At 38.6% G+C, this 12,261-nt stretch overlaps 1 protein-coding gene across 1 annotated transcript in view; it reads left to right on the top strand.

Moving 5' to 3' along the window:
* Positions 1-12,261, top strand: part of iglon5 (IgLON family member 5) — a 204,016-nt gene that overhangs the window by 178,692 nt on the left and 13,063 nt on the right. The window contains exons 5-7 of the mRNA XM_084385942.1: positions 7,246-7,377; positions 8,582-8,702; positions 8,813-8,964. Of these exons, the coding sequence (XP_084242068.1) occupies positions 7,246-7,377; positions 8,582-8,702; positions 8,813-8,964 (405 nt within the window). The remainder of the gene's footprint in view (positions 1-7,245; positions 7,378-8,581; positions 8,703-8,812; positions 8,965-12,261) is intronic.

The raw sequence follows: 12,261 nt of genomic DNA, 5'->3' as shown, positions 1-12,261 counted from the left end.
AATATCACTAAACCAAACGGTTGATGGACCCCATTGACTTCCATAGTATTTTTCTTCCACTACGGAAGTCAATTGTTTAGTTTCTGACATTCTTAAAATGATCGTCTTTTGTGTTCAGAAGAAAGAAAATCAAACAACTTTTGAATTCTCATTTTTGGGTGATCTGTCCCTTTAAGCGCATTGCATTGTGGGATACCGTTTACTCGGCTTAATGTCGAAACATTTTATTTTTGTGGATATATGTGTAATTGTCATGAAATTATATTTTTTATTGGTCCTTAAAAATGCTACATATATGTTTGGACATTTTGCATAACAAAAAATTTGCAATGTGTATGCACAGCCTTTTCCACATTTTTTTTCAATCCAACAATATTCCTTTAAAACCAAAGTGTGTTCTTGTTGTGCACTACACATTTTGACTAATGTTGCATGGGTATTTCATACATAAAATGTGCATACTGTAAGGATCTGCATGCCATTATGAATGTAGTCCTAGTGATTTACAGCTCAGATTTCATTATGGATAATTACAGCCACAACCAGGGTGATAATTGTCAACATCATCCTCTTTGTCACCATTATCGCTCTGCCACAATATTAATAATTATGGTTATCATTAACATGCTATTTATAACTTTCAATACCGTTGATATTAGCTGCGTTCATTTCCAGTGCTCGTTATGAAACGCATAACAGGACCAGCAATTTTTGTTTAATCTTTTCACGATATGATTACAGGACATCATTTACCGTCATTTATTTTTCAACTGAGTCCTTTTGAATTCAACTCAAGAGTCGCTCTGCCTGTAAACGGAGCAGATTCTCATGAATAGACCAGCTGAGCTCAGATACTAAACCTCTAGTGTGTCCGTGTAGTGCACACGTTGAAGAGCCGATCGCATGATAGTATTGGCATGCGTCTCAAATCCGTCCAGTTATGATTCATCAAGGGGAGGGTCTTTGATTTCATCACTATGTGAGTGTTGAGAACATGCATGTTTCATATTTTACTCCAAAATCAAAAGAATTCAGTTACATTTATGCATTTGCCAGACAAAAAAAATGACAGTGCATTTGGGATCATTGGGAATCAAACCTATGACCTTCATCATGCATTACCAGTTACAGACACATAAAAGAAAATGCATATTTTTTTCCCTCTGTAAATTCTCATTACTGTAATGCAAAAACTATACCATAATGTGAAAAATATAATTATATTATTTAAACTTATGAGTGTATCCCTTAATTTATGCTGATAAAAAAAATCATATTAACTATTACAATAATGAGAATCTAATGAGAATCAAAACTATTTTAAAGCTGCTTTTGTCTGGTTTCCAGTTCTTAAATCTAGATGCATTTACTAGATAAGTAAAATTAGATGAGATATTATGTCTTGTTTTCCGGGGGAATTAATCAAAATTAAGTGAGTTTCTGCTTAAAACAAGTTATCTGCCCATGGGGTAAGAAAAATTATCTTAATTTAAACAGAAACAAGATTATTTTTCTTATTAACAGATAATTTAGCTTGTTTTAAGCAAAAACTCACTTAATTTTGATTTATTTCCCCAGAAAACAAGACATACAGTAATATCTTATGACATTTTACTACTTTCGTAAATGCATCTTGATTTAAGAATCTTTTTGATATTTGGACTGGAAACAAGACAAAAATACAAAGTAAGAAAAGCATTTTTTGCAGTGAGTCCATTAAGTAAAAAAAAAAAAAAAAAAAAAAGGGAATGTATTTTTTTTTTTATATTATTGCAAATAAATGTTTGTTTTTTCCATTGCATCAGCAAAAATAACCACATTGTGGTATATACTGTTATCATGATATAAAATTACCTCTACTCTGCATAAAATCGTAGCCATAGCTCCTGTGGTCCTTGTCTGCGGATCTCTCGCTCTGTGCTTTTCCCCACTCAGCACTTCCTCCACACCTCATAACCCACCGGCACGGCAGGAATAAAGAGAGGGGCGTAAAGCGCCACAGAAAGAGCCACATTGTTATTCAGCGCGAGTCACTGCGGTGGAGCTACTGGTTGCCAGCAGCAGGGCGAGAAATTGGGCGTGTAGATTAGGCCAGAGAAACAGAAAGCCATCTGGACCTGTACATCACACTGTAGGGAAGCAGACAGGGCGCGATGACATCACAATCACACACCTGTCCGTCACTGACAGAAGACACGCCCACTCCGTCGAAAACACTGTAACCAGGAGCTTGCATCGCACATGCACGTCCAAATGGATTGAAGCCGGCATTACTCACGCGTTCGACACATCAGTTTCATTCATTAGATTGACCACCCACACACATTCTGTCCAGTACATATTAAAGGGTTAGTTCAGCCAAAAATAAAAATTCTGTCAGTAATTACTCTCCCTCATGTTGTTCCAACCCCGTAAGACTTTCGTTCATCTTCAGAACACAAATTAAGATATTTTTGATTCAATCTGAGAGCTGTCTCACTCCTCCATAGACTTCTATGTAATTGAAACTTGCCGGCCCAGAAAAGTTAGTAAAGACATAGTGTAGACATAGACATAGTGTAACAGCGCAGCGCTTCTGGGTTGTACGTCAGAACGTAGGCTCACTATTGGCCAGCGCTGGTCATGTGTGTGATGCGTGTGACAACCCAGAAGTGCTGCCATTGTGAGAATAACATGTAATCATGTAATCAATAAAAAAGTAACATGTCTGATTATGAGTATTTTAAAATACTTGTGCTTTCAAGAGTCGAGTTTCGGCGGAAGAGTGACCTCTGACCTGACGAATGACGTAGGCATAACCACGTAATTCTCTCGTGAAACCACACGCCAATTATTTATCCGTGTACATCATGTGCCTCAAAATCTTGAATTAAAATAACTTCCCCTTCCTCTTGCAGCATCTCTTCTCTTCTCCGATAACGAGGGCGGGGCGACCTGTCACTCACATGAGATCCACCAATAGCAAACCACAACCATCCAATAAATTCCCAATGGACAAAATCAAGCCCCGCCCAACATTTGTTCCTGTTCCAGAAGTCGTTTCACTCGGATATATACGACACAATAGAGAAGAAAAGACAATCACAACTTCCGTTTCCTGCAGACTCTAGCTCATTATTTCCTGTAAACTCTCATTACTGTAATGCCAAAACTATACCATAATGAAAATAAAATAATGATATATGATTTAAACTTAAATTTATACATTATGGCTGAATCCCTTAATTTATGCAAAAAATAATAATATTGCAGCATTTTTAATGTAATTAAATAAAAAAACAACTTTTTAATTTGGTGGAAGTGCATATATTTAATTTGCCACATGAGCTATGAGTACAATTTTATGCAGAGTAGGAGTAATTGTATATCATGAGAACAGTAAATATAACAATGTGTTATTTTTTGCTGAAAATTCAATGGGATTTTTTTTTTATATATGCAATAATATAGAATTATATAAAAATAATATACTTTTTTTTTTTACATCATTTGCAGCATGCAAACAGAAAGAAAAAAAAAGATTGTTTCTTAAATGATTACATTAAATTATGGTATAATTACAGCATGAGACATATTTTTGTTTTCTTATATGTATTATTGAACATGACTCCAGTAGGAATCCCTGTTTGATTCCATCGAGCTGTTTGAATGTAATTCTAAAGCTGATTTTGTCGTTTCGCTGACATTTTCCCGCTGTAGCTTGAGCAAAAATATGCGTCTGGCCACATGGGAATGTGCTTGCCACAACTGTGAGAAATAGTTACAAATACCTTCTTATAAGTAAGCATCTCAGCTCGAAGTGTAAGAGACACACCAGTCTTTTTACCTGTAAACCCTTTTTTGTCAGGATAAGATTGTGTTTTCCTCCCCGGCGGGTTGAAAGGTGCTCAGACGGCCTGACGAAGATCTCACAGGGGAACGATATTTATTACGCTAATGGAATGAGTGAATAACATTGCTGTAAACCCCAGCGTGTGCTCAGTCGGGTGGCATCGGCAGCTGCAAATAATCCTCTCCAGTTCAGTAGCTGTGCTAATAATCCCCCGGAATAATCTTCAATTAGAAAAGGTGCCGAATTTGTGGCATAAAGTCCCGGTGGTTGTGAATTAAAAGCTGTGCGGTTGCCTTTGTGTTTGGCTGAAGCCAGAGAGAGACTGCTAAGAAGTGGATTATTCTGGTTTGACACCGAGATTTTTGTGTGCCGTTCTGCAGTCTGGCTATTGTAGTTGAAAAAGAACAAAGTATGCTTGCATCATGTATCCGTTCTCGCTGTCATTGTTGTACTAATATCATCCACTTTCATCACACAGAGGCAGATCCACCGTTGCCCCTGTAACTAAAGATTTCTGTTGTTGTCTGTTTCGTCTCGCTGAGAGGAAAGAAGTGCCTTAGAGATGCGAGATGTCTTTTTGTAGTTCACAATGGCCGGTAAATAAAGCTCAGTGATGCATTGCCCAACACACGTTCTGTGATGTTTATCTGAGGGCGACGCAGACACGAGTTTCTTATCAAAGCCTTTCAGTTTATTCCACGGACCTTTTGTCACTCCCCTCCTCCTATCATTGCTCTTGTTAAATAAATGCATTTTATTCTGTTTAAAATTAATTTTAATCAAAGTGAAGTGTGTCATTTCTGCTCCACTATAGAAGCACCAAACAGAATTGCAAACATAACTAGAAAAGAAAAGGTTCATCGCATTAATTTTATTTTGAAGTCTGAAGGTTATATAATTTTCAGTACTTGTTTAGTTTGAAGACATGTGTGAAGTGTGAAGGTTATATAAGGTCTGTGGAGTTTGAGAATTGAGACATGGTTGTTATTTTGTGTGCAGTTGCTAGTTGTTAAAGTTGATGCATGTAATGTTTTTCTCGGCCAATCCGTCTCTACAACACGACTTCGCCATCCAGCTAGATTCATCATCAATCACCCCATCAAGGTCGGTCAGAAATCTTGGAGTAATATTTGATGACCAGCTGACCTTCACAGACCACATTACAAAGGCCACTCGATCATGCCGGTTTGCACTGCACAACATCAGGAAGATCAGGCCTTTCCTAACTGAGCATGCAACACAACTTCTCGTCCAGGCCTTGGTCATATCTAGGCTTGATTACTGCAATGCTGGACTTCCATCATGTGCAACTAAACCTCTACAAATGATTCAGAACGCTGCAGCTCGTCTTGTCTTCAACGAGCCCAAAAGGGCCCACGTCAGTCCTCTGTTCATCTCTCTGCACTGGCTACCTCTCGCTCCTCGCATCAAGTTCAAGGCATTGCCGCTTGCTTACAGATCTATCACAGGCTCAGCGCCCTCCTACTTTCACTCGCTCCTATGAGTCTACATCCCTACTAGAACCCTACGATTGGATAATGAGCGAGGTCTGGTGGTACCATCACAGAGAGCCATAAAATCACTTTCCAGAACATTCTCATTCACGGTTCCATGCTGGTGGAATGATCTCCCCACCCTCATCCGGAATGCAGAATCCCTGACAACATTCAAAAGACAGCTGAAAACCCTTCTCTTCCGTGAGCACTTAACCTCTTAAAAAAAAAAAAAAAAATCCTTTCCTTTTCTCCTAATGCTCCCTTGTCTGGCTTATGCTACTCTGAGCAATGCCTGCACTTTGTATTTTGAGCACTTCTTGCATTGTTTTTGCCTCTTCACGATGACTCGCTTAATTTAGCCCTAATTTGTAAGTCGCTTTGGATAAAAGCGTCTGCTAAATGACTAAATGTAAATGTGTTTTTTTACTGTACTATTGCATAAATACCATAATACCATACTAAAAATACCATGTGTTTGCAGATATTTAGGAAACATGCTGAGTTCACATAATCATTCTCAGAAAAAAGATGTTGAATCACGTTATTTTACTTTGAAATGTGCAATCCGTGTCGGAATGTCTGTTTTTGTTTTGGTCTGTGTGACTCCGCCCAATGCCAGTTCACCCAATAGTATTTGCCAGTTGGCGGAAAACACCGCGTACTCGCACAGCGAAAAGCCAGCAAACAAACTGGGTCAGAGATCACAGATTCCATCCGACCTAAAAAGCCTCGACATCCATATAAAAATCTCTATGAATGGGAACATATTAAGTAAGGGTTGTTATCGCAGATTAAACCCTGACAGGGTGATCAGGACGGTCTGGCATCAGCCTTAAGGGGTTTATTCTGAGAGAACAACCGGTTGGATGTACATTATCCCGCTTATTACACAGCTACTTGCCACATAAGTAAATAATTAGCCAAGAAATATTGTTGAAGTATTTTATTAGACCTTTAAACGCAAAGCTTCCGCAGAGAAAGCAGTTGCTAGTGCGGCAAGTTCAAAGTAGACGGACATTTAAAGAATGCGGTACAGTCATATACCACTTATCACATGGTATTTCACAACATTAATAATTATGGGGATAAGAGATACTGATTTGAGATGAAACTTTTAAAATCGTACCTGTTTGTTATGTTATAATCCATTACAGTGTACAAAACAATCGCCGCAAAAATGGCAGCAGCTGCGTTTCTATGAAACAAGAGAGCGCTTCGTGTTACCGGATGACATAATTAAATAATTGTACACAAAATATTGATTTGAGTTTTAATATTTTATAGGCTCACCAAATCCAAAAGTTCCACAAAGAAAAAAACAGCAAGCGTAAAAGTGCCGACGTTTTTATTGGGGAAAAACATACCGCTGGATGTCGCAATTGACCAATCAGAATCAAGTATTCCACTGAGCCGTTTAATAAAATGCAGATAAATCAACTCATAAACTCACAGTATGTAATGCTGCCTTCACGTGCTATCGGGAATTATCGTAAATACGAGTTTCCTAGTTAAAATTTGTACATGAACGCCCTCTCACGTTCACCTTGAACACTGTTGAAATAAACTTGTAGGGGCTGGGTGAAATGGTTCAATCGTTTAGTCATTTTAGAGAATGTAGAGTAGAGGTTAAAGAGCCGGGTTCAAATCGGTGAATTCCCGTCTTACCATTGCGCTCCAGGGCAAGACATTCAACAGCTGGTTTCTCCAAGAGAACCGTCCCTTGTGGAACACCGACCGAGAGAAAGTCGTTCTCCCTGCTCCATGTCCTCTAGCCTTTTTTTGTTTAATATGACAGTGCGGAACAATGATCCTAGTGCGCCTGCATTTACAACACCTACCCTCCCAATACACTCATGCATGACATTGTGCGCCATGGTGGCGTGTATTCAATCACCCTCTCGTCTTTTGTCTTCACAGACGGTCTCATGAGCGAGGGCGAGTTTCTGGAAATCACAGAAATCAAGCGGCATCAAGCAGAGGAATTTGAATGCATCACCAACAACGGTGTGGCGCCGCCAGACACACGCCGTGTCAAGGTCACAGTCAACTGTAAGTCGAGTCGTCAGAAACACACATTACATCCTAATGAGATTGTTGAGACTGTTCCAGAACACTTTGTGATGGCGTAATGGAAACATAAATTGAATTGCTGTCAGCCGTCTATAGAATTAAACTCTATCTTTTCATCGTCTCTTCTCTCATCTCCATGGGGTTGTAAAGAACTTGAGTAAAAGTACTTCATTACTGTACATTAGTGTCATGAAACCCTCTTGTTTTAGCACTGGTTGTTCATACTATACCTCGGATTTGAAAAAGACTCAAGTGGGAGTATAGAGAGTGGAGACAACAACCAATAAAACACAGATGTACAACACAATCGATATTAAGAAAAAGGAATATTAAAATATGAGCGGAGAAACGAACGATAGAGTTGGGGGCACCTTGATGTATTTTACTCCTTTTCAGCGACAGTACAGAATAGGACATCGTAAAAAATAGTAGATCATAAAACATTGTCCATTTTTAATTGCTTTCATGAACACCCCCCACCCATTTTTTTTTGTGAAAAATTCTAAAACTCTAATAAAACCGAATAAAATTACATTAAATGATGTTTTATTAACAAAGTTCGGGAGGAGCAGGTTCAGATAATTAACCAAATTATGCACAGCTGGAGATTAATCAGTAATCAACTCAATGACAGAGTATAAATTCACAGCAGACCTATCTCTGTTCATTGAAAGTTTGACAGCATCCCTCCTCCACCCCATCTCCTCACTTCCAGTTCCATCTACACTTACCAACTGGGGGGAGTACTCTGGGTTCGGGCCTAACTCTGAGCTCGGAGCCCTCTCCCCGGACAGCACGCCAAATACGCATAAACTTATTGTACTAATTATATGTAGATGTGAACTCGTGAAAGTTCCTTTTTTATATATATCCTTCCACTTAAGAAGGTTAGCCCATCTGGCTAAGATTGTAGTAAAAGCAATGACTTTATGAACCAGGCCTATAGGGGAGACCCCAAATAGGGCTATAAATGGGTCAGGGTCAATATTAGTGTTGAGAGCTTTTGTAAGCGTCTCAAATACATTGAGCTACCTTGATGTATTTTAAAAATATAACCCAATGACAAAAATCTTATCATTAGAGACTACTAACAACTATCATGAACAAATCAAATACGCTTTGATCAATTATTCTTTGAAATATCAATAAATCAGCATTATAACTGTGAGCTGTTGGTCTTTAGATCCACCGACAATTACAGATGTGAAGAACATGCCTGCCCAGCTGGGGAAAACTGCAATTCTGCGCTGTGAAGCTATGGCGGTTCCCACCGCGTCCTTCGAATGGTACCGGGATGACCGAAGGTAAGGCGAGTGAAAGAGACGCCGTGAACCATGGGAAGCAGCACACGCTGGCTTACGTGACAACTCACTCAACTCTAAAGTGTGATCTTACTTATTACTTCTTTTCTCAGGCCGGTAGAGAGCGATAACACGCTGAAGATTAAAAACGAGAAAACACGTTCCCTGCTGCTCTTCACCAACGTCACAGAAAAACACTTTGGCAACTACACCTGTTTCGCCTCCAACCGCCTCGGGGCTTCCAATGCCAGCATGTTACTCTTCAGTGAGTACGCTATTGCAGACACACTCGCACTCAAACACTCTCCAAACGTTCGTGACTCTACAAAGGCATAAAGTCAAGGATAAATAAACACCCTGCAGGAAGTGACTTTCCACTGTACAAAATAAACAAATGTGCAATTCTCGCTCCCCGATGCTAGTTTTCACGTAGAGCTCCTCCGTAGACGGATGGCAACGATGTGTCCGTTGATGGAGCTTGAAAGCAAATGGTCTGGTACTGTAAACTCAGCAAAGCGCATCGTTTTCACCCTTTTTAATAATGCATAACTTGAACAAACTCTTGCAACAGCGTGAAGCATTTAAAAGGGTTTGTGACACTACAGCACAATTCCCATGCATTAGCTCGGAAGTCCTTGATGTTTGAAGTGATTTTGATTGGGAATAAGTGACAATTTCATTTCTTTTTCTCTTTTTTACTGATTGATTAAGCTTGTTTAGCACCAATACATCCAAAACGGTGTGCCTTAGGTGTGAAATTCATGCTTGTATTTTAAATTGTCTCTAATATTCTATTTTAAAGGCTCCTTCAATAGGTTTACATGCATCCAAAGGTCAAAAAACACTTGAATTTTCTCATAATATACATTGCAGCATCAGCTCCGTTCTCACATTTTCTAAAACGGTTCGATAAAGCGTCAGGTCTTTCTAAACTCATCCTCTCCGAGAGCTTGCTCTGCTCTGATTGGTCACATGGCCCAGTCTGTCAGTGATTGGTCGAGCACTTACAGAGGTCCCTGAGGTCTGGACCGAGGTGTATATAATAAAGGTTGTGAAATGTTTGCCTAATATTAACTCCAATTTGGTGCTGCACGGATTTCAATGCTGAAAAAATGTTAGAGATGACCAATCGCATTAAAGTAGGAGGGCTTTACGTTCACAGAAGCTGATCACGAATTAGAAACATGGTCATAAAGTGTGAGATAAACTCAACATGTAATATTTGTCAGCTGTTTTGCAATAGAAATATTAAACGACCAACAGAAATATTTAATATTGAACTTTTGTTCAATTTAGCTGTTTTTAATTGAAAATATAGGCTATAATTTGCTTGATTCATTGCAGTAAGTGTCAGTGTGACGAGACAAGAAAGATTAACAAAGCCATTTTCATCAGTTTCATTTTCATAACTCTTTCCCCGCCAGCGTTTTTGAAAGAAGTTGCCAGCCTACACCAGCATTTTTGATCATTTTCACAGAAGTTTCATGGCCCCCCAATATATTTTGTAGTATGAATATCTGAACATGAAATATATCAAAAGAAAGAACAGAGCCATTTAATTCTAGCTTCTAGTTGTTGTTTTTTTATCAACACTTGAATGTATGTAAGTTTCAGAAAGAAAGCAAAATTTTGAGCAAAAATCTGAGAAAATTGCATTTTTGTCAAAAGACTTCATCCAGATCGTATTCAGAATCATATACAGTCCTGTAGCTCGTCCTGGGTTCAGTCAATGGTGGGGAAAGAGTTAATAATGAATGCCATTTGAAACGAGCCCAACAAGTGAAGGAGACGTGCTGAATGAAATTGCACAACAATCACTTTAGATGGCTCTTATGGAACAACAGAAATGCAGCTGTTACTCAGTAAACAAAGCAGCTGCGCTCATTTCTGAACAGCATTTCAATATTTCCAACAGCCCAGCATGTCTTCGAACGCCCCTAGCCAACTCTATATTGTGACCTCTGTAATTATGAAACCCTGCGTACGGCCTAGTTTACAGCACGGGTCAGAAACCAAACTCTCATTAGCATATCGGAGTTTCAGCTCTTTCTCAGCACTTGATACACAGTGATACGAACAGTAACAATTTTACCGTATCAATCTCATCCTTTGTAAGAGCATCAAAGTGGATTTGCAGTAAACAGCGTCTTCTCGACATGAACAACTCAAACCAAACTCGTCCAGTCTGAGATACAACTACAGTGTTTGCAGGTTCAGCAGAAGTGAGACTGGAATTGCTGACGACTCATTTCCAGGCAGATCAAAATCGATCCTTTCTTTTAGGAGACGACAACTCCATTTATCTGCACTTTGATCTTTGAAACTTTGCACAACTTTTACAAACAGCTGTATCACACACTGCATGAAAGGATATCCGAAAAAGTGTAATAGGGGCACTTTGGCATTGTCATGCTACCACAGAGAATTGTGGGAAATGTAGTTTTGTCGCACATAAAGGCCAGTTTTATCGTTATTCTTCAGCTCACAAAATGCGTACATAAATTGCACAGCCAACAATTTCAAATGAACTATGATCATTCTAACAAACTTTCACAAGTTTGTTGTGCCTGAAGTGTTTGTTAACTGAATTAAAGTTTTGTTACAGCAAATATTGTGTCCACTGCAGGACATCAGTGTCTTGAGCAATACAGGATTCCTATAAAGCATGCACTGTTGTGGAAAATGTGCTTTGAGCGTTTACCGAAAGCTTTCATTGTCTTACTGTAAATAGTTCCTGTCTTATACAGTTGCTCTGCTTTATTGAAGACAAACCTCAGGGATTTTTAAAAACCCAGGGCTGAAAATGAAACAACAAGGACACAATAACAAATCATATCAACTCTAGAGATTTCCTAGTATAGCGATTTTTCTCAGCAGTTTTCTAAATTATATAAATATATTATTATTTTATAGGCAGGGAGACTATTTGGTTAGTGCACTAGAAGCATTCATCTCGTGATAAAGAAGGGAATCTCATGAAAACAATTCAGCCTAAGAACGAAAGAAAAAAATATATTGTCCATTTGCACCATTATTGTCCATTATTGTCTATTTTCATAACAGTTAAGCATGTTTTAATGCAGCTGGTTGTTTTGCTTTTGGACTCCCATTATTCTCTATGGTGATTCTCATTACTGTAATACAATGATTTTTCTGTTTAAATGAGCATGAGTTCAAGACAGAATAACAAATACTACATATATGATGTACTAACACTTAACTTTCAATATTAGTAGTAGTTTTTCATATCACGCTGGCAGAATTATGATATTGACAATTTGTGGGTAAATTGTCTTTGCAAAAAAATGTTTGTTTTTTTCTTTCAATCTTGGTGGTAAAATTATGGTTCACCCAAAAATAGACGTTTCCCTACTGTTGGCAAAACAACCTATTGCACAGCCCACGTTGGTTTTCTGGTTTTGTTGGATGTTTTAGCAGTTTTTTCCAGGCGGACCTGCTGAAAACTATCAAACAAAACTCTCTGACCAGCAAACCCCATTAGTCTGTTTTGTTCATTATTCCAGGTGATTTCAGGGAAAGCAATATGGGTGTAAAGAACGAG

Source organism: Rutilus rutilus, assembly GCF_951802725.1.
Source record: "Rutilus rutilus genome assembly, chromosome: 17".
NCBI lineage: Eukaryota > Metazoa > Chordata > Actinopteri > Cypriniformes > Leuciscidae > Rutilus > Rutilus rutilus.
Note: the sequence above shows the minus strand (reverse complement) of the source record. Positions and strands in the feature narration are given on the sequence as shown.